Source organism: Pelodiscus sinensis, chromosome 1 (genome assembly GCF_049634645.1).
Source record: "Pelodiscus sinensis isolate JC-2024 chromosome 1, ASM4963464v1, whole genome shotgun sequence".
Lineage (NCBI taxonomy): Eukaryota > Metazoa > Chordata > Testudines > Trionychidae > Pelodiscus > Pelodiscus sinensis.
In genome coordinates, this window is record NC_134711.1 from 106,947,526 (window position 1) to 106,970,979 (window position 23,454).

A 23,454-nucleotide genomic window follows, 5' to 3' on the forward strand; every position below is an offset into this window, starting at 1 on the left:
TAAAAGGGAACGGGTTCAGCTGTATCTTCCTTGGGCCAACCTCTTTCATCTCATTTTCCTTTATTAATATTTTGGTACAGGTGAGACAGGTAAAAACGGTTGTGGTGCACCCTGACTTTGATAGAGTGAGCTATGACTCTGATATTGCCCTGATCCAACTGGACATCCCTCTGGAGTATAACTCCGTTGTGAGGCCAGTATGTTTGCCCAACAGCACGGAACCCTTATCTCCCTCTGGACTGTGCACCATGACTGGCTGGGGGACTACACAAGAAGGTATGCATTATGTTCCTCTCTAAATGGGATAACAAGATGTCTGAAGAGTCTCTCCCTCCTATATATCTTAGTAATATTGTAGGGTGTGCTGAGCATTGTGGGGTTGAGATGTGGATAGCAGGATCCACTGCTCTTCCCACACACATGTAACTTTAGTGTTTAGGAGCTTTCTACCAATCACTGTGCAAATAGACATTTCTTAAGTGTTACTTGGGGGCTAGCTGACTTTGCATCTGTCCAGCTGTGATTAGAAGAGTGTCCAGGACGGCAGACCTAGCAGTTGCTTTTTGCTTTTATATTCGGGGTCTTACTGTCTGACTTGTAGGGAGTGGAAAGCCTGACAAACCATCAAAAGGTTAAAATGATCAGGGCACAAAAGAGAGGCTCATAAACAAGAGGTGTATTCACGTAGAGAGAAACTTGAGCTAGGCTTGGGGAACATTTGCTAAAATCTCAGCTATTGCTGCATTTGAGCCCAGTTGCTGGGCAAAGCCAAATCGAGTATCTATTTCTGTTCTGAAATGGCTGTATATACTGTTGGCAAAGGGAGACCCTCCATAATCTGGCATATGGGGTACAGGGCACCAGCCTGCATCCTCCTAACTGCATTCCTGACACCGTGCTCTCATCAGAGGGTTCAGATGACTTAGAGGAAAGTCCAGTTTCTGTACTCAGCAGCCTGGTTGGATCAGAATTGTTGCTGTTAGTAAGCAGACATGGGGGAACATGTTTTCAGCTGACTTCTCTTTCTGGTGGTTTGCATCCCCAGCAGGCTTTTTTTTAACCCTGCACATAATTTACAATGTGCTAAAGTTCCTCTACCAATTTCTCTCTCCAGCAGATGGGAGCCTTGCTAATCGACTGCAACAGACACAAGTACCCATCCTGGAGAGTGAAGTCTGTGAGAGAAATTATTATTTTCATCACCCTGGAGGGATCACAGCTCGGATGCTTTGTGCTGGTTTTGCTTCCTCTGGAGGTCAGGATTCCTGCCAGGTAAGTCTCTACTAAAAGAAAATTTAATTGGAGGTGAGTCTCGGTGATTTTTTTTCCCCCCTGCGTATTTTAACCTGGCAGGATGTGTTGGGAAAAGTTTGGTAGTTAGTAGACCAAATCCTGCCAATGAGGCAGCCACGCTCGAACTGGCACGAATGGGTGGTGCTTAGACGATCAAAGGAACAAAACACAATTAGTCCAAACTAGAACTGAATTCAAAACATGGAGCTGAAGAAGCATAGTGGCAAAAAGGACCATTTGGTCTATTTGGGTTTTTGATTGTAACTGTGATTGGGCCTGAGTAAGTCTGGGTGAGGGGCTGTTCTTCCATTTACATTTCTTGAATGATGCTTCAGGGAATAGGTGGCAGAATCACATTAGAACATTGGGTTACACTTTTTATATTAATGAGGGTAATTTAACAATTGTTCAGTAGTCCAACAGGTCGATAGGTTCCTTATGATAGTCTCACACCTACTGTGTGCTTCCATCTATAATAATATATTCATGCCTGTAAAACATTTCACTTCTACTCACTTTTTTTATTTTATAAACACTTGAGAAACTAGTAGCTGACAGCCTATTCTGTTGCCAGGAATATGGCAGTGGAGTAAGTAATAGGTATCCGTGCATTCTCCCTCATGCAACCAAGGAAACTGAAGCATGCAAATCCAGCTGTGGAGGAAGGGTGGTGATTGTGATATAAATAACAACCAATGGCCTACCAGTCCCCTCAGGCGTAGATATGTGTCTTACACCTGTGCAGTGCTAGCTCTAATTTGTAAATGGCTGAGAACTTAACAAAATGGACAGTAATGGACTGCAAAACTCAGTGGTGATTGAACATGGTGGCTCTTTAAAGAAAAAGACCTACAACCATTGTTGCTGGTTTCATCACTTCACACTGATTCTACAGGCACGTTCAGTTTCAGAGTGACCATTTATGGAATCTCGTCTAGATTATACATGGTGTATTTTGGCTTTCATCTATCAGAGATGGTCTAGATGGTACTGGGTCCTGCCATGAAGACAGGGGAATGGACTTGATCCCTCTCGAGATCCCTTCCAGTTCTAATGTTATGAGTTTATGGGGTCTGTATATAAAATATGACTGAATTGAGTACCTCCTGTTTCCCAATCCTATGTTAAGTCTTTAGATAACGCTGCCTTTCTAATCTAATGTATTGAGTTAGCCATCCCAGTCCATGATAAAGAAAACAGGAGGATGAACTGGGCACACTCAGATCTCCTATTCAAACGTTTCCCCTTAGCTATGGTCCGTGACTGCTCCTCCTACACTCTTAGCAACAGAAGCTTAGAGTATAGGAAGAACGTGAGTGCAAGAAGTTTCTACTAATATTCTAAAGTCCCTCATTGTGCTTTCAGGGTGATTCTGGTGGCCCCTTGGTTTGTCATAATGAAAAAGAACCATTTATTCTTTATGGCATCATCAGCTGGGGTGTTGGCTGTGCCAGACCAAAGAAACCAGGAGTTTATACAAGGGTGAGGGTCTTCCTGGATTGGATCAAATCCACTATAAGAGGTAAAGATCTTTTTTCTTCTAAGCAGCGTATGTCCTTAAAGATTTATTTTCTGGAAGTAATCCAACTATTCTGTGGACAGAATATAGAAAAATACCATTATTTCTCACAGGAAATGTGGGAGGGAAATGCATATATTTAGGTTCCAATATTTTCTCCCCAACACACCCCTCTCCCTCCTGAAAATTGGGGAAAAAATGGTTTAAAAAATTGTGTGGTGTAACTTTTTTTTTTCTCTTTGTTTCTAAATCACATGAAGTGGGTGGTTTAAAAAGCTTGCTTTTGGATTAAAAAAATTAGTCAGCCCAATTTTGGAAAGGCAGAACTTCTGGGATAATGATGTGAAGTACAGTGCACTGATATACTGTACACCAAACTCTGGTCTACTATTTGATATCTTCACAAACTGCTGTGGAATTGGGATGTCTTCCTAACTGAAGTAGGGCAAACAGCTTATTCTCTTTCCAAGAGCAATTTCACTGCTGATGTAGCAACTACCCATCTCAACAGATATTTCTAATTATCCATCTTGTCAGGCTAGAACAGGAGGATGCAAAACAAAAAAGGGATAGAGAATAGGACAGAGAACATCTTATTGCCTCTGTGTAAAACCATGGTACACCCATCTCTTGAATACTGCATACAGATGTGCTCACCTTATCCCAAAGAGGTATTGGCATTGGATAAGGTTCAGAAAAGGGAAACAAACATGATTAGGGGTGTGGAACAGGTCCCGTATGAAGAGCAGCTAAAAAGATTGGGAGTCTTCAGCTTAGAAAAGAGGAGACTAAGGGAGGCTATGACAGAAGACTATAGAGTCATGACCGGGGAGGAAAAAGTGAATAAGGAAAAGTGATTTACTTGTTCCTATAGCATAACAACTAGGAGTCACCTAATGAAATTAATAGGTAGCAGGTTTAAAACAAAGGACGTTTTTCTTCACACAGCACATGGTCTGCCTATGGAATTCCTTGCCAGAGGAGGTTGTGATGATCAGAACTTCCACAGGGTTCAAGAAAGAGCTAAATAGATTCATGGAGGTTAGGTCCATCAATGGCTATTGGCCAGGATGGGTAGGAATGGTGTCCCTAGCCTCTGTCAGAGGCTGGGAATGGGTGAAAGAAGAGGGATTACTTGAATATACCCCATTCTGTTCACTCTCTTTGGGACATCTGGCATTGGCCACTATCAGCAGACAGGATATTGGGCTAGATGGACCTTTGGTCTGACCCAATATGGCCCTTCTTACAATGATAATTTCTCTTGCTAAGCAGAGTAGATTTTTACCTTAATATTGCAGCTATGTGCGACTCAGCATAATGCTTTTATAGATGATGTAAATAGAAATGTACTAGTGTAAAATGCAGCTCAGTTCCTTATCCTGATTTCCAGCATAATGGGTTACAAATGATCCACTTGATGGCCTGCTTAGCCTAGTCATCCAGTACACTTTCATTGAATAAGCATGATTTTTTAGATTTGCTGTTAACTCAAATGAAGAGGAAAAACAAATATCAGCATAGTCAGACTCAGCGTGAGCATTGGTAAGAGTAGTGACCACTGTAAAACAAAATTCCACATGGCTGTGGTTCATGATGAGAGCTGTCTCCAATCAGCTCCCCCAGATGAATTGAAAGGTGGCTAGAAATCTTTCACATTGGAAGGTCTACTATGAATGTGTGTTGGCCATTAGCTTTCTGTGCCTTTTTACCCTAAAATAATTAGTCTCGGGAAGAGAAGTGCACTGAGATTCATCTGTAAATCAGTTCCTGTGGTTGAAGTTCCCTTCTGCCTCTGGATAGATGGCTTCATTTGCAAGGCTTCGTGTTTCATTATCACTTCATACTCAAGGCTATGGAATGTCTTGATCCTGTGTATGAGTACTGTCTGGTTTCCCCACAAAGTTGTGTTTCTACAGATTAATAAAATGTGTCCAGGGCTACATAAACTTTGTTGTACCTGTTTCTACAGAGATTGAACCAACTGCACTTCAGATAAGTAGTAATGGACATGAAACCTTAATGCAGATGCCAATGAAACAGCCAACAGAACTAATGGGCACTTCATACAGACAAGGTAAAAATGCTTCTGCAGCTATACTCACTTCATACTGCAGCTTGTCTGTCTGCCTTGCATACTCTTGTAACCTGTGGAAGGTGGCTAAGATTCAGCTTGGTTGTATTGTACAGGGTGCCAAGCTCTGCAAATGTTGCTCAAGTGTGGATAGGCCAAAAGCTTTGTTGTAATAATGCATTTCTTGGAATTGCCTGCTGAGACAATAGTTAGATACAAATAAACTTTTGTAACCCTCACATGAGTGCAGATGAGGTGAGAATCGATAGTTGAGTCTAAACTGGGTTTACAAACAAAATGACTTTCTTTTGCATTCCATCAACCATAAGATTTTTTTCCTCTGACTCTTCTGTTTTTTTATTTTTAAAAGATGAAACCTTTCTTGCTGTTAGTGTCCCTAACATTACCGCACTTTGCAATTTTTGGCCACTTGATAGCCACCATGTTCTCATGCTCCTTCCCAGCCCCCTAGTATTAGCATAACTGCCCATTGGAAAACAGTTTCTATCTTTTTTAAATATTGCGTGAACAATTGGTCAAAGGATGCAATATAATTTTGATTGTTAACTATAAACTAGTTCTCCAGTATCTACTTCAGTAAGAACTTGGCCCCTAATTAGCAGGTTTTGTTACAGCATCATGACTCACTTGAGTTAAAATACTAATTAACCCTCATCCTTGCAAATTTGGGTAAATGTTAGAATGCCCATTTAACAAACTGATAAACTAGAAAGTAACCAACCCTGCTTGGTCCAAGAGCAGAACCTGGGTCCCTCGGAGCGAAGGCATGGACTGCTGACACCTGAGTTGATGGACCAAGTCCCCTACTTGAAGGAAGTAGCAGACTCTCAAACTTTTATATGGATCAGGCCAGTCTTTACTACAATGACAAGCTCCTAATGTAGGTTATAGAGGTTAAGATTAATGCCTGCTTTCCTTAATGGAACTTGCTTTTAAGACCACCTACAGTAGTGGAGGGAATGACAACACTAGGTCTAATACTTGATGCTCCTGAATCTGCAAGGATTTCAGAAAGGCCCATTGTAGTGAAAAGACTTTTGGCTCCAAACACAGTTCCATTTTTTTTCATGGTTCCAAGGAATGTTTTGAAAGTAAACCATTCTATTGGTTGCACCTTGGACAGCTGTCTTTTGAAAGAGAGGATCCAATGGTAACGCATAATTTTAAAGTGCCACCTCTCAGCACTCTATACTCGGTGGAGGGGACCATAGGGAATGCTTAGCTTTGTTTTCAAAGGGAATGGGGTGGATAAGAGCAGACCCAAGGTCCTCCATAGAATTAGGATCCTTTTGGGGTTCAGGCACTCGATTCAATTCTGCTTCTGCCCCAGATGTACTGTCAATCTTGGGCAATTTACTTACCCCTGGGGACTAAAGGTAGAAAGGGTTACTATTTCCTGTCTGCTGCTCTGCCAGTCTTGTCTATTCAGACTGTAAGCTGTGCAGGGCAGAGACTGATTCTCGTACATAAGCACAGCAACGCCTTGTAGAACCGAGTCCCCATTTTGATTGGGGCTGTAGAGGCTACCTCAATGCAAATAGGATGGTGATAAACAATTTGGCCTTTGATTCAACCTCCCTCATCTGCCGTATGCTGAATACACACTGACAGCTGCTCTTTCACAGATGAAGCAGACAACATTGAAGGAAGAGAATGGTGAAAGCATAGAGGGTAAACAAAAGAACTGTTTAAAAAAAAAAAAAAGATTAGCTTTGGGGCCTTGCCAAGTGCTATTGCTCACTGCTTTAAACATCCAGCCACTTCAAGAGTTACTACCAGTGGCTCAGCTTGCTTGCACTGTTACTGCTTCCCTGTTTTCTCTGGTATGTGCTTCTAAGCCATGGTAATTGGTACCCAGGCAGATAACTTCAGCAGTAGTCCAGGATTTGGATGGCCATTGAGACTGAAGAATAGTTCCACCAGGACAGTGTGGGGAATGAAAGGAAGTATATATGAGCACTCTAAAATCATGACAGGTGTGGAAAAAGTAAATAAGTATTTACTCAGAGAACTAGGGGGTTACTCAAGGGAACTAACAAGTAGCAGATTTTAAACAAACAGATTTATTTCTTCATGCATCACACAGTCAACCTGTGGGACTCCTTGCAAGAGGATGTTACGAAGGCCAAGAATACAAGAACGGCCATATTGGATCAAACCCGAGGTCCATCTAACTCAGTATTTTGTCTTCTGACCATGGCCAGTGACAGGTGCCCCAGAGGGAATGAACAGAACTGGTAATCCTCAAGTGATCTATCCCATCACCCAATCCCAGCTTCTGACACGGACACTAGGGACACCATACCTGCCCATCCTGACTAATAGACATTGATGGACCTGTCCTCTATCAATTTATCTAGCTCTTTTTTAACCCTGTTATATAGAGCTCAACAAAGAACTAGATAAGTTCTTGGAGGATGACTGTTAGCCAGGATGGGCAGGGATGGTGTCCGTAGCTTATCTGTCAAACTGGGAACAGGTGACAGGTCACTTGATTGCCTGTTTATGTTCATTCTCTCTGGGGCACCTGGCATTGTCCACTGTTGTCAGACAGGATACTGGGCTAAATGGATCTTTGATTTGACCCATTGTGGCTGTTCCTAGGTAACTAGCCAATTAGCCCATCTTAAGATGGGATTTTAGTTCTCTCCTCCACATCGATCTTCTCTCCTGAGCCTCCGGTCTCTTGCTCCATCTCTCTCTCTCCTCCTACCTTCTGTCCCCCCTCCCCCGCCCTCTTTCAGCTCTCCTCCACCTCCTGCCTCTCACTCGGGGGACTGCGAAGCCCAAATGGCTGTTTGGGCTCCGCACTCCTCAGGCTGCATGGGGACCGCGGAGCCCAAATGGTCGCTTGCGCCGCTTGTTCCCACGCGGCGGCCTGCCTGAGCAGCACAGAAGTCAGCCAAGCACCACAGCAGGAGGTGAAGGGGGGTGGGGCGGTGATGTTCATGGGCGGGGCCTGGATCCGCTGTCACGCTGCACGTCACTGCCTTGCCCCCCTTCGCCTCCCACCATGGCGCTCGGCTGACTTCTGCACCGCTCAGCCATGCCACCGCGGGGACACAAGTGGCTGTTTGGGCCCTGCACTCCTCATGCAGCATGGACCGTTGAGAGGGAACAGCCAGCATTTCAGCATTACAGACTCTCAGACATTGGGCTACTATGGGGTGGGAATGCCCACACAGTTGTGATACCTCTTCCATGCAGACAGCATCAGTTACCAGCATATAAACCTCAGCATTTGATTATTCTCTATATAGGCAGTTAAAATGAGAGCGAGGCTACATATTCCTTTGCATTCTTGGCCTAACCACCCAGCTGCTAAAATCTGAACTGCTGGCTTTTTCCCATTATGAGAAGGGAATGCTGATGAATAATGTCTCGGACGAGGGGTGGTGATGTCATTGCTAATTTTAGCAGGGATTTCACAAACCTCATTCGAGAGAATGACTAACCAAATACTAAAGCTTTTCTGAAGAGGTTATAGATACTGCTGTGAGATGCAAAAAGCTGTATTATATACAGGATTAAAGAGAAACCGTTCTCACTACACTTTAATTTTCGCTCCTGTTTTATAACACTCACGCAGATGCTTCAAAATATTTCCCTATTGATTTGTCTCTTTCCACTTGGGAATCAAAGTCAGTATTTCCTATCTGTGTGCATGGAGCACAAGCCAACACAACTTTTTCTTGTTCCCTTATCTTTGTGCTTTCTAAGCAGAGAGAGGGTTCTTTGATTTCTTCAAAAAATTCATTAACTTGCTGGAGCTGTTGCTTTAAGGCTGGACAGGTTAGTAAGAGACCAGTGTCCAGATAAAGAACGAATCATCACACTGGAAAATTGTGCAGATCAATTTAACATATGAATGCTTGAGATGGGTATACAATGGTGAGAAAAATCAAGATTAGCCACTTCAATCTGGGGCTGTCCTAGATGATTGGCTGTTAAGCCAGATTTGCCTCTTTATTTTAATCTCCCATTTTAGAGGCCTGACAGTCTGGGCGCACAATCACTTTGGAGATGTTGCCTATCTCACTTCCAGTCCTGGACTGCTGGGGCTTTCTGCTTGCTTTGTATCACTGAGCACTTTAGTACAGAGGATGAGTTTTCAGTGCTTCACATCTATCATTTCAGGCATTAGAGACCTGGGGAATGCCTACATACAAACTAATGAGAAGTATACAATAGCTTTATTGGGGAGAAGCAAGTTTTTGCTCTTGATTACTCATGTGCATTTCCATTGGCTTTGAGGATTGCACATTTGTAACTGAGGGCAAACTTTCATCCTTTGTCTTACAAGAGACACTTAGTGCTCTGGGTCTCAGTGATGACAGGAAGACTGAAGAAGTAATATGCAGTACTAATAAGCAAGCAGCGAAGAGTCCTGTGGCACCTTATAGACTAACCGAAGTGTTGGAGCATAAGCTTTAGTGGGCAAAGACCCACTTCGTCAGATGCATGCAGACGAAGTGGGTCTTTGCCCACTAAAGCTTATGCTCCAACACTTCGGTTAGTCTATAAGGTGCCACAGGACTCTTAGTCTGAATCTGCAAAAGCGGCGAACATGGCTACCTCTCTGATACTTGACACCTAACAAGCAAGCGGTTTCCCATTTGGTCATGCTATCCTCTTTGGATATCTGAGCTAAGACGTAACTAATAGAGCTTGTGCTGTTCTACAGTTCCTTCCTCAATTCTTCAATAACCAGCATATATTTCTCTATGCAGAATGTCCATCGGTAGTGGAGTTAACAGAACCAAGAGGTTTCTTCTCATCCCCTTGCTCGCCAGGCTATGTGGGAAGCCTGAATTGCTCTTGGGTGCTCCGAATGTCCCCCAGAGGCATGGCAAAGCTCACAGTGAAGTATGCGTCAATACCAGCCTCGCAGAATTGCCAAATGGCACTCCTGGGGATATATGAAAAGAGCCAAAGAGGAAGAAAAGTAGTAGGTAAATAATCTAACTGCAGCTTTTTCAGTGCTCTTAGTTTCTCCTCTGAATGTGGTATCTTTTCTAAAACTGGCCAGTATCCATAGTGTGACCATGCCATAATGCAGGCTGAATTTACCTTAAGCTGAATTTTAAGGCCAGATTCTCTGCTGAGTGTGTTTGGACATCGGGCATCAATTCAAAACAGCAGAGAGTTGGGTCCTTAAAGTAGTAGTTTATATGGCAAGGGAGAGTATATGGAAACCCTAGTGTAGTATTTTGGATAACTTCAGGGCTAAATCTATGGTTGGGTTTTTTAGGTGCTGTACAGTCTGAAGTAAAAATATTTTAGTTCACTTTTGTAAGAAATGTATCCCTGATGATAGGGTTATATAATTAGGTCATGGCAACGAGATGACTTGTTACAGTGCATGCTAGAGCAACGAGTAAGAGTATATCTGCACTACAAAAACTTTGGTTTACCTTGTGTGGTTTACTCTGTGGTGTGGCACGTGAAGTCAGGAGTTAAGCTGATGGGAGTGCACTCCCCACATTGGTGCAACTATGATACAGATGCGGTCTAATGCATGGGGGGTGTGCAGAAATTCCGGGGGGGGGGAGTTGTGAGGCAACCCAGCCCCCCATCAAGATTTGCTGTGCAAGTTTGCTCAAGTTTTGCTGGGGGGGGGGGGGGGTATGAGGGTTTTTCAAGAAGGGGGTGTGATGCCAAAAAGTTTGGGAACTGCTGGTCTAATGTATATAACATAGTGATACCCCATTTGGCCCAAACTACTCAAATTAGAGGTCAAGTAGGCTGTTCCAGTTGGGAGTAGAAATTAATGTCCTCTTGTATTTTTGATATGAAGCTACCTTTTGGGGGGCTTTATAAAGCATGGAAGAAGTCCTGCGCCTCTGAATGCAGAGGGAATCCAAATAGCAGGAAAGGTGTTTTTGTGGGGGGGGGAGGGTTAATTTTAAAGCCTTCACCCTATCCCAGAGACCTCCCCAGGTTTTACTGCCACTGTGCTTCCAGCTGGTCCTTCACTTCTGTTTGTCTCTGCTCTTATCTGGCCTTAGTTCGTATGATCTCTTCCCCCGTGTTCTCCCTCCCTGCCCCCCACATACTCCAAACCATACTCTGACAAGAATTCCTAGGTGGGCACTCAAACCTTATCTTAGTTACCTTAAATAGAAGGATGAGTTCATGCCTGCCAATATCAGTAGGGTTTTATACCCTAACAAGGTTTGTACCCAGCTCATAACATTCTATTAATTATACAAAAAAGGCCCTGAAATCTCTTTGAGTTTAGATGCCCAAAAAGTTGTTTAAAAATAACTTAATAGTAGTAGCCCAGTGTCTGAGTCTGTAACGCTGACATACATAGCCATGCCTCCTGGCCGTGTATGTCAGCGCCCCACCCCCCTTCCCCTCCCTCTGTGGCTGCTTGGCTGAGCACTGTGCAAGCAGTGGCAAGCAGCCGTTTGGGGTCCGTGCTCCCGGGGAGCTCAGCCGGGCACCACGGCTGGAGGGAAAGGGGGGGGGGGCGGGCCGTGTACGTCAGCACCCTGCCCCTTTCTCCCCCATGGCGGCCTGCTTCAATGAGGGGAGGGGGGACCGGCCAGGAAGGGAGAAGTGCTGGCCGGGAGGGGGGGGCACCAACAGGACTGTCCAGGGCAGATGGGGCAATGGGAAGCAGGGCTGGTCGTGGGGGGGGGGGGGGGTGTTGGGCGGAACAGGGCTGGCTGTGGGATATCGGGGAGGGGGCAACCACTGGCCAGGAGGGGGCGGGGCTGGCAGTAAGGGGAGGGCGGGGAAGCACAGCTAAGGGGGATCAGGGGCCAGGAGGAAGGTGGGGGTGGGGAGAGGTGCAGTGGCGCTGACCGGGGAGATCAGGAAGAGGATCGGGCTGGTGGGAAGCAGAGCTGGGGGGGGGGGGAGGGGAGTGCAGGGGGGCTTGCTGGGGAAGATCAGGACGGGAAGTGGGGGAGGGCCGGCCAGCCAGGAAGGGTGTGTGGGGGGGGTGAGCAAATTAGCTGGCGGGGAGCGGGACAGACCTAGGCACTTGCCGCTTTGTCCTGCGCAGGGTCCCGGTGACACACGACTGAGGAGGAGGCTTCCTCCCCCTCTCCACCTCCCCCACCCCCCCCCACCCAACTCAACTGACTGGCTCCCAGCGGCAATCACGGGCCCGCCTCCCAGCCGGGACGCCCAGCCACTCCCCCCACCAGGCTTCCATCCATTGCACAGCTGGAAAAATCAGAAAATACCGGACACTGCACATGTCCAGTATTTTCTGATTTTTTTTTTTTTAACCGGACAGTGTGAAAATACCAGACTGTCTAGTACAATGCTGGACGCCTGGCAACCCTACCCGCCTCTCCTTTCCTGTGGCGGCCCAGCTGAGCATGCAACTCTCAGCTGAGCCACCACAGAAGGAGAGGAAGGGATCAGGGCAGTGATGTACACAGCTGGGGGTGGGGCTGTGTCCATCACTGCTCCCCTCCCCTTCCCCTCCCTCTGTGGCACTCAGCTGAGTGCAGTGCCCCTCAGCCGGGCCACCGTGGGGGGAGTCAGCAGTGCAAGGGGCCATTTGGGCTCTCCCACAGCAGGAGGAGAAGGGGGGGGGCGGGGTGGTGATGTACACATTGCCTCATCACTCAATTGTCTTTTTCAATCTTCTAGACCCACCAGCTAAGAAATAAGTCTCCTTAAATGAGAGATTGTGCCTACATTTTAAAATCTACAGGGAGTATGGAATAGGACTGAAGAGAAGAAACTTAAAGAAAGCAAAGGTGTCAGCTTCAACATTGTCTTACTGGTTTTATGCAAGTCTAACTTACAGATTCATAGCTTTAAACCCTAGAAATGGCCATCCTGATTGTAGCTTTACTTGGAGGCCACAGAGCCTTACCTACCCACTGGTATAGTTCAGGTGCACACTCTGTGCTCCCCATCCTAAAATAGAACGGGAGCTGCTATGTGCAGAGGAAAAGGGAAAGTCACAAAAATAACCTTGGAATCACAGTGAGGAAATGGGTAGGTGGGAAACTTTTTTTTCTTCTATTTAAAAGTGCTGTGAGGGGGTCAGGAAGAGGCATATAACTAGCTACCGGTGTGCTCCCTAGGCTGATTGAATTCTTGCTCCACCTAAAAGGAGTTTCATTTGTGTTTGCCTTCTCATTCCATATGTGCTATGAGTAGAAGTGGAGTGCTAATTGTAAAGTGTTTCAGGAGAGGGTCTGGGAATTTGGTGTTGGTTTGGGGAGAAATAAGGCTTTTCTCATTTGTTTTTAAAAAGTGCCTCCCTGCATATTGACAGACAACTTACCTTTCTGAGGAAAAAGAGGGGCTTAAAAGCCACAGGGAGAAAATAATAGGAGCAGTTGATGTAGTTAACCATAACAGAGCAAGGAATGCAGGGAAACTAACCTGAGATGGGGAGACCTTGTTGTCCTTGAGACCTGTCAGCCCCTTGGCAGCTTGAATTTACCATTCAGATTCTCTAACTATACTCCACTTCTGATATGCCTAAAGGAAAAGCTATTTTCAGACCTCTTTCCAGCAGTTTGCATTGAGCAGGCAGAGCTGAGACAATCCTCTAGCGCCATCTGCATTTATGCAGAAAAACTGGAGAGAGGGGAAATAAAATAAATGGGAATGAGAAGATTCAAACAAGACAGAGTGCAACAGGGTATTGGAAACTTTCAGATTCAGAGGCCCACACAAAGGGTATCCCCCAGCAGAGCCCCACATGTTAATCCGGCCCCCTAGATGGCAAACTAACAGTCCATCTGATTTCAATTATCTGCAGGATATAGCGTGACCACAGTTCTGTTTTCTACTTTGTCCTTAAGTTATGGCATATTAATGGAGTTCTGATCTATAAATTATAGGTAAGCTTGGAAGGATTAGGTTGCTGGTAATTTTTTTTTTTTTTTTTTTTGTACTGTGTACACAAACCTGCAAAGTATTTCCATTGGTCATGGAACTTTACAGATAGGCAAAGTAAGAGAAATAATGCTTGAGAACTAAGTTTGATTTAAAGACCTTTACTTTGTTCTGATGTGATGACCATTGTTTTTATTTATGAATAGAGCTTAACTCTTGGAATTTCAATGTCAGTTGTCATTCGTCAGACCTCTCTAAATTCCTCCATAGTTTTCCCCATGATAACTTTAATCAATTTTTTTAAGTGTAAACCTTTTATGCAGAATGATTTTTTAATACATTCTTACAAGCTAAATATTTTTTTCTTAAAGACAGACGTTGAAAAATACAGATAAATGACTTATGGCTTGTATAGTTTTCCCAGTACTGCATGTATTAGGGTTTTGTACTTCTTCCCCCCCCTAATCTTCAACTTCCCCAGAAAGAACTGAGTCTGAATTTTGTATCCTGCAATTGAAAGTTGCACTTACAGGATTTTTATCCAGGACTGTCTCTAATATTTCTCCTTTGTTTGGGTTGGTTTCTCTCCTAGCTGAACTGTGTGGTGTCCTGCTGACTCCTATGACCTTTCTGAGTCCTGGCCCTGTGGTGAAAGTGGTGTTCCATTCTGTTACCCTTGCTGCCTTTGGCATGGAGTACATGGTCTTCAGAATCCAAGGTATGGTAGGGTACCACGCCCCCTGCTAGAGAGAAATGGCTGGTAGAGAATGAGCTGACCTATCCAACCCCAAATTCAAACTACACCAGAAGGCAGTGGGGCAGATCTAGAACAGAGGACTCTCTTCTAGAGAAACCAGCTAAGCTCTTATTGAGCACCAAAATTGAGAGCTTATTTTACAGAGTCCAATATGAAACATTAGCAAAACACTAAAAGAAGAAAGCTTCAATGACACTAAAATGGACGAGTTTGCTTCTTTTTACAGACTAGTTAAATAAGCAGAAATGTCTGGAATAACAAAAAATAATCACTTTTGCTATCTAATTGGTAACTCAACTGTTTTGTTTTGTCGAAGCAAAAACACGCTCCTCTGTGTTTAGGCAGCTAACAAGCAGCTTTATTAATTAATAAAGCACAGCATGAGCCAAACGTGGTCACAGCAGAGCCAGACCCAGTAAAGCTGCTAATACAATTAATCCTAGTATCTTTATACCCTTAACCAAACAGTCTGATGTTAGGGCATCCAATTACAGAAATCCTCAATTAAATTTGGAAAAACAAAGCCTTATTAACAAGATGGCGGACAGGTGCGAGGGAGTACATCTCCTGTCCCAACCAGCCCAATTAACACATACCAATAGCCCATCCTGTAGGCCTCTTCTCACGGGGTGACAGAAAGTTTACTTTGGTCTACGTGCTTGAGAGAAAAGCTGAAATGGTTTTTGATATACAAGATGGCTTCTAGCTAAATATGAAAATGGTTTCTACAGCTTCCACAACTCCCCCCTTTTAGCCTTTTAAAGGCTAACCTTGAAACCATTTTATACCTCCATTTTCCATTAAAGTATTTATGTACATTTTTTGTTTCTTTCTTTGCTTATCCTATTTTAACATTATGAGTTTCACATTTTTTTTGGTAAGGGTCTATTTTGTGTTTTTTAGAATACAAGAAATACAGCATTTGATTAACAAGAAACAGCAATAAGCACAAAAGAAAATAGCCAATACTAAAACTACTTTTTGCAAAATCCAAGTTTTTACATGTCTAAACTAGCCTCTCAACCAATCCTAGAGGGTCCAGTCTTCCCCCTGCCTTAGGCGTTTCACAGTTCTTTTAATTTTTGAGGCATCTTCCTTTACTTTTTTTCTGGTGTTAGAAATATACCTACAGCATTTTTTTTTTTACTAAGGCACAAACCCCGCTCTTACTAGCTAGGACATAGTCTAGGGCCATTTGGTTTGGCTTTTTCTCACCCTGGCTCCTGAACCGTTACATGTCTAGCAGTACTTTCCAATTGGGGTCAAGGCTAGGCGGATATACCCTGGGTTAGTAAACCCTTTATCCTGCCAAGTATTATTTGGCTTAGTTTACTAAACAGTGTGCTGTTTATTTGAGTGTTGTTTAGTGGGACTGGAATTATTGGGATGCCTCCTTCTGAATATACCGGACTGTGAGCACATATTCAGCAACCTGTAGAATTAAATTTTTGGGAAACTTGGTTTATTAAAAGCATAAACACATTTGAACCATATAGGTTATAACTACTAAATATTAAAAATAAGATTAAGCATAAGCTTAACATGAATTGTTTGTCCAGCCTTATGCTGGCTGTTCTTCAGGACTTCGTAGTTTGCTTCACCTATCACTGGCAGGTTCTTAGCTGGTACCTTAGCCTTGGTCTCTCAGGCTCGTCTGCTTCTGGGCCTGGATTGCCGGTACCAAGCCTGTGCTGATCCTTGTCTACTTTTGGACCTGGGTTTTTGGTACCAGGTCTGTGGTGATTTCCATTTGCTTCTGGACCTGGGTCTCCAGTACCAGGTCTGCGGTGCTCCTTGTTGGGGACAACCTCTGTAGGGACTGGAACGGGTTTGCAGTGGGATGCGTGAATCCAGGTGGGCAATTCTTTGCACTTTACAGCAGTATGGGTGGTCAGAAGGACTTGGTAGGGATCCTTTCACCTGGGTTTCAGGGCAGTCTTCCGCTGGTGAACTTTCACGCAAACCCAGTCTCCTGGTTGTAGTTTAAGGCACAGCTTAGTCGGGGCCTTAACCTGTGAATGATAAGACTGTACACACCTTATAAGTTCCTGGCAATACTTGACTATGCTTCTTTTAACGAGTGTGGCATCAGCCAGGTCAATTTCTGGGCTGCTTAACAGTTTCATAGGTTGGCCACATGCAATTTTGTGGACTGAGTCCAGTTTTCTGATTAGGAGTGGCTCTCATGCTCATTAGGGCAATTGGGAGTGCTACTATCTATGTTAAGCAAGAGTTTTTACATATTTTAGCAAGTTCGTTCTTTAAAATCCTGTTTTATCTTTTTACTGTTTGTGCGCTCTCTAGGTGTCGTGCACAGTGCAGTGCTTGTCTGGTACAGTAGTACTTTTCCAGTTTTTTTTTTTTAACAATTTGCCCAGTAAAGTGGGTACCTTTATCACTGGAGATCACAAGGTGTATTTTCCATGATGGGATGTAATAATTTAGAAGTTTCTTAGCTACTGTGATGTCATTATGTTTCCTTCAGGGATAAGCTTCTACCCATCCCAAAAACAAGCAAACAATAACCAGCACATTATTGAAAAGATTGACATTTAAGCAACTGAATAAAGTCCATTTGTAAATTCAGAAATGGTCCTAAAGGCGGAGGTCTGGTTGCCGGAACTGTCTTTACAGGTTTACCCACGTTGTGGGCTTGGCAGACAGGGCAAGCCAGACAGTAATCTTTGGATGCTTGGGAGAATTTGGGAGCAAACCAATTTTGTTTTAGGATTGCTACCATCCCCCCCTTTTGCCAACGTGCGACAATTTAGGGAGCACGGGGGCAAGGTGAGGTAGCAAGACCACTGGGGCAACAATGTGGCCATCAGAGCTGCACCACAAGTGGTCTGGGTGCAAGGTGCACCCTGCCAGTCTTTACTCCTGCTTTTCTGATTCTGGGGCTTGGTTTTGCAGGAGGGCCAGTTCTGAAAGAGACGGCGTAGGAGCTGGCGATGGTAGGAGAGAAGGGAAAAACAGCAGGTAGAGGAGCAGATTTCACTACATTTCAGACAGTACAAACTGCATAGCCTGCTACTAAAACTTTACTAAAATTATAAAGGCAAGAACCATTTATATAAAGCACAATATTAAGATTATTTAAGGGACTTAAATTATTCTTTTATTAGAACAACAATATTGTACACACAACGTTTGAAATACATATATTACAATCAAGATACACACAAGACAAATTTGGACAGAACACAAACTTATGTTATGACACAGAACCATGGTTTTTTTTTTTTCCCTTCGGTTAATTTTTATATGATATTAGCGCTTTTTGATGATTTGAAAGACAAAGAAAACATTTTTACCTCCGTCGGGGTGGCCCATTATAACTTAAAATACTGCCTAAGATCTGCTAGGGGAACTAGTTACATCTAGTTCCTTACCACTTTTATGGGTGAGTGAGCTGTAACTTTTTGAGAACAAGAGAGCTTTATCGGTACTTGTGACCTTTCACTCTCTTGAATTACCTCTGAGCTGCTAGCTTTCCTTATTAGTGGCATGCCTCAGTTTTTTTTTTGTACTGCAGACCAGGCTTATTTTATTTACTGCTACAGAAACTTTTAGAACAAGGTGCTTGCTAGTTACTATTTCAGCAAGCAAAAGGTTTTTCTTTCCTGAAAAGAATTACATGCAATGTTACAGACTTACTTATGGGGGACAGTGCTCCCCCCCTTCCAGAACAGACAGGCAGTTTGCAGACACACACAACCTTGGATCTGAAAGCAAGCCAAAGGTGCTATCAGCTTAGCCTTGAACAGAAACACTGTGAAGTTTCTGGGCTTGGATTTTTTTAAACAATAATTAGGTTTCTTGGAAGACACATTTAACTTTTAGGGTGCAGGTTTTACAAATTTACAATGTATAGATTCTATTTTTTTATGCGGTTAACCAATTAAGTTTCAGTAGAATTCCTTATTTTTTCTTTAATAGATTTAACAAAGTGTCTGTAGCTAAATGTTTAACTTGACTGTTTCATTGCTAAGATGATTAAAAGAGGCTGCAAGAAACAAGTTATTTCTTAAAGCAGGTTTGTTTGGTTTTTTTTTTTCCCTCCCCCTTAGGATTTGGAGGAACACTTTTTTTAAACTGTTAAACTTATTTTAAACTTTATGTTTTGCTTTGGATCGGGCAAGTTTGTTACAGGAGCCCGTGTTTTTAAAGGGAAGAGCTAATTTCTTTTAGTTATTTTTTATGTTTTCTCTCTACCTGTGTATGCGTTATAAAGAGGGATAGAGGGGTGATGTTGTGCCAGATTTTCCCCCCAAGCTTGGTTGATATAGGTGTGCAAACTGAGAATTTTTTTTTCCCACTTCTTATGCATTATTTTGGCACAGAGGTGCTGCAGCAACTTTTAAGTTACCTATCTTACTGCAGGGTGGATTTTTGCTTTTTTGAGCTTTACTTTTATCCCTCATAGCTTTAATTTTTCCTTTTTTTCAATTTGTTAAATGCTTACAGGTTCTTGGACCATTATGTAGTACACAGGGGTGCCTTTCGGCAGAGTGGGGGGTGTTTAAACTAACCCCCACTTAAACTAACTTTACACACTTCAAAGAAAGAGTCTGCCGGGTCTAGAGTGTCAGACCTTAGCAGCTCATGAAATAAGGGGAGTCGTCACTCCCTCACATATCCGCTGAGTCTTGAGGTTCAGCTGACCTCCCCCCCCCTTGCGTTCAGAGCTCCCTCGTGGGAGAGCCCTGGTGCAGCTGGGATCAGCTCAAGTCTCAGACCTATGCAACGGCATTTATTTTTCACTTATTACATTCATACTTATTTTCCACACACATTTTTTTCTCCTTTTTTACATTTTTCTTATAGTTTCCACATTTAGCTGCATTTTTATTTATTGTCTAGTTCCCATGGGTTTCTATTAAGTGACGCTGCCCTAAGACACCCGGCACTTAATATCAGACTTCATTAGGATCCTATACCAGAAAACACTTATCATAAAGGCACTGGAATTCCTGTAGACTGACCTACCCCCATTTTCTGCGCGCGCTTAATTCTGTAAGACACCGAACCAAAGTCCGCCTGCTTACACCATATTCTGCGAGTCACCGAATCAGGATCCGCCTGCTCGCTCTGCGAGTCACCGAATTAAGAATTCACCTGCTTGCACTGGTTCCCCCCCTTTTTGTTGCGAAGCACTGGACTTAAGGTTCACCTGCCTCGCAGGGGTTTCCGGCACCTGCCCCAGCCCGGCAGAACACCACGTCCTGGCGCCTGGAGACAGCCTGGCGGAATGGGGCACTATGGCCTGGGGTTAGCCTCAGAGGTCAGTACTACGCCCACAAATAACAGAGAGAGACAACAAAGCTTCCCCACAGTTCCGTGTGCCGAGAGAGAGTAATGGCACCACACCAGCTTTTAGCGTCCGAACACAGAGGGTCCAGCGCATGGCTGCCTCACTAGAGACACCGGTGTGCCCTTTTGGAACTGTGACACATAAGACAGGCCTAATAGACAAAGACAGACACAGACAGACAAAAATGTTAGCCGCTCCACAAAATTGAATTCCGTAGCTTCCCTTACCCCGATGGCCGGCCGTCACTCCAAATCCCAAGCCCTCAACCAGGAGATTTCGTAACAGGTATCCCCTTTACCTTCTCTTGAGCGCTCTGAGAGGTTTGGAAGTGGAGTGCCGGTCCGTCCATACGGGCAAGTGGCGCGTTAGGAATCTCGGTGGAACCTCCAAATTGTCGAAGCAAAAACACGCTCCTCTGTGTTTAGGCAGCTAACAAGCAGCTTTATTAATTAATAAAGCACAGCATGAGCCAAACGTGGTCACAGCAGAGCCAGACCCAGTAAAGCTGCTAATACAATTAATCCTAGTATCTTTATACCCTTAACCAAACAGTCTGATGTTAGGGCATCCAATTACAGAAATCCTCAATTAAATTTGGAAAAACAAAGCCTTATTAACAAGATGGCGGACAGGTGCGAGGGAGTACATCTTCTGTCCCAACCAGCCCAATTAACACATACCAATAGCCCATCCTGTAGGCCTCTTCTCACGGGGTGACAGAAAGTTTACTTTGGTCTACGTGCTTGAAAGAAAAGCTGAAATGGTTTTTGATATACAAGATGGCTTCTAGCTAAATATGAAAATGGTTTCTACAGCTTCCACAGTTTTCCAGGCTAACTTTGAAATGACTCACTTTAATATTAGTTTTCTTTAGAAGGCTTGTAACCTAGGCTTTGTCTACACTGCAGGTTTTTTATGGAAGAGGATATGCAAATGGTGTGCTCATTTGCATATCATTTTCTGATTCTTTTTGCCAAAGAGGTTTTGTTGCTAAAAAGCCTCATGTACACAAGGCTATTTGTCAGGGGGGAGAGAGCTTTTCACAAGATCCCTTATTCCTCAAAAATCAAGATCCTGTAAATCTTGATAAAAAGGGTTTTTTCTTGATAGATGGTCCCGTCTACATGGAGCTTTTTAGTGGCAAAACCTCTTCCAAAAAAAAATAGGAAGATATGCAAATGAGCACACCATTTGCATAGCCTCTTCCATAAAAAACCTGCAGTGTAGACATAGCCCTAGAGTCCATCTTCCAGAGACACTCAAATGGTATTGCCTTGGCCATTGGTAGAAGTCTATTTTAAAAGACAGTAGCAAATCGAATCCCAATTTTACATCCAGTTTTTTTTCTAGGGCCAAAGACCGGGAAGACAGTTAAACGGCCCAAAGATGTGAACCAAGAATTGTCCCGCTGCAGGGATGTCCTTCTCACAGACCGGGAAGGATTGATCCAGTCACCAGGATATCCCCATGGCTATCCAAACACCACCAGGTGAGTGAACTTGTTCACTCCCCTTTCTTGTAAGTCTGAAAACTTATAAAATTGTGGATGCTGTGGGATGAGCTCATGTCATAGCACCAGTCTGCCCCTCTCACAGAGACATGGGGATCAGAAGGGCTAATTCTGCTATACCCTTTTTAACAACGGGTGGCCAAATCTGTCATTGTTCTGGTGAATCCATCCATCATGTTGTCAGACTGCAAGTGGACTATCTCCACTGCCATGGCTGGCGTAGAACAACTCAGGCAAGTTGTCATAAGGGCACTTGCTCTGTTTTATCACAACCCTTTTTGCAAGACTAATCTAGTTCCTTGCCTTTTCTCCCATCAGCTTTTCCTGCTATAATGGAGTGTTGAGTAGAGGCAGTTGCTCAGTGAAGTGACAGGCAGGCAGCTAGGAGGTCTCAATGGCATTGGTCCATTTAGTTTCTTAATCAGTGTCATAATTTTATGTACAGTTTCAACTGGTTGAATATTTTATTTTTCATAATTTCTATACCAGAAATGGATTTAAACCAACCTTCCACCCAGGTTTAGAATCTCAATTTTTTTTTGTTTTTTGTTTTATTTTAAAACACTCGTTCTTTTCCGTCCTTGTTCCTTCCACCTCATTTTTGTAATAATCCCTTTGAAAATGGGAGCCGGGTATAGGGTACAAGTGGCTTGGGCATTAATGAATGTTCTGAATTTTTTCTTCATTCGTGTCCTGTAGCTGCCATTGGCGAATTGTAGCACCCTTAAAGTCCATCATTCGGATTGATTTCCTGACCTTCTGGACTGAGAAGACCCTGTTTGATTGCCATGGGCAACTGATGGTGTATGAAGGATTGGGGCCAAGCAAGGAGTTAATAGGTGAGAGATTTGCTTGTGGTGCTGCTGGAAGTGGAAGAGGGGAAAACTCTTGCTATCTTTCTAAGCAGGCCACTAGGCAATTTGCCATGTGAAAAAGGGAACTCCAACTTTGTTGCTATTTCTACTGACTTTCGGAGAGCATCTTCCAGCTAGCGCCTCATTTCCAGGAATCTCCCTTTCTTTAGTTCTATTGTACAGATGAAACTGGCTGGTTTTTCATTGTTTGATACACTGGCCTCTAAGGCAAATGTACAGTCACCAAATTGCTGGCCATTCAGTATCATAGGGACAAATATATGTTAGCACATGGAGTGTTTCCAATTGTGCTTATCTCATCACTGCTGTGCATGATAGTAAGCAGATAACAGTTGAACTGGAAATAAATTTCATCAGATACTTTTATGGCGTCCTTGAGTTGCTGTTAATTATTATACAATGTCTCAAACAATTCTGGTCTACAGAGCACTGAAGTGACTCCTTCTCCAAAAAAGGAGATGCCCTCTGATTCATTATTTTCATATAAGTCATTTTCATATGGAGACCGGTGTAACAACAAAATAATATCCAAAGATACTGTTATAACACACATTGTCCAAAGAATTGAAGGGAAAGGTACCCTCTGTTCCTTGTTTCCTGCCCCCTTCCTTTTTTTTCCTTCTCTTCCTCCCCCCCCCCCCCCCCTACCTATTTATTTTGGGTCTGCACATCCTAAACTCAAAAATCCAGTCATCTGAAGAAGTGGGTTGTGCCCCCGAAAGCTCATGATACCATCTACATGTTTTGTTAGTCTATAAAGTGCTACCAGACTTTAAGTTTAAAATCTCATTAGTACTGTAGTGTACAATCTCTGTTTAGAAGATTAATTTTCAGCCTTCAGAGGTCTATCTGAAAACATTCTTTCCCAATCTGGCCATTCCACCCTAATGCTTACAACATGTATGTTTTTAACATTTTGGTTTCTTACTCAAAGTGAGTTTTCTCTGTAGTGAGGAAGGTTCTGTTTTGTTTGTAAGGGTATACAGTAACCTTTGAAATTCTGCTGCATCATTGCAGCATTGACTGCTGCTAACTTATGTAGATATAATTCAGTGTAGGTAATGTCTCTGCTAAGCGCTACCATGACACATCTACACTGTGCATCTGCAGCTCTAGGTGTAGATAATTCCTAAGTCTGTTAATAAAAGTAGAATGAACTCCAAGGTGTCCCAACACATTGAGGCTTTATTTAATTTCTTACTGGCACATGAGAGATTTATACAGGCATGGTTTGAGACTTGCTTGTTTTGAGGTACGGTATACCAGGTCTT

The 23,454-nt window shown here is 43.5% G+C and overlaps 1 protein-coding gene across 2 annotated transcripts in view; it reads left to right on the forward strand.

Annotated features, from left to right (window-relative positions):
• The window catches only part of OVCH1 (ovochymase 1), a 72,501-nt gene that overhangs the window by 35,222 nt on the left and 13,825 nt on the right, over window positions 1-23,454 (forward strand). The window contains exons 18-25 of one of the 2 annotated variants that reach the window (XM_075940722.1): window positions 81-276; window positions 1,118-1,272; window positions 2,659-2,815; window positions 4,785-4,889; window positions 9,638-9,859; window positions 14,320-14,445; window positions 21,149-21,287; window positions 22,008-22,147. In XM_075940722.1, the coding sequence (XP_075796837.1) occupies window positions 81-276; window positions 1,118-1,272; window positions 2,659-2,815; window positions 4,785-4,889; window positions 9,638-9,859; window positions 14,320-14,445; window positions 21,149-21,287; window positions 22,008-22,147 (1,240 nt within the window). Of the gene's footprint in view, window positions 1-80; window positions 277-1,114; window positions 1,273-2,658; window positions 2,816-4,784; window positions 4,890-9,637; window positions 9,860-14,319; window positions 14,446-21,148; window positions 21,288-22,007; window positions 22,148-23,454 lie in introns of both variants that reach the window. The other variant, XM_075940721.1, reaches the window with a different exon arrangement.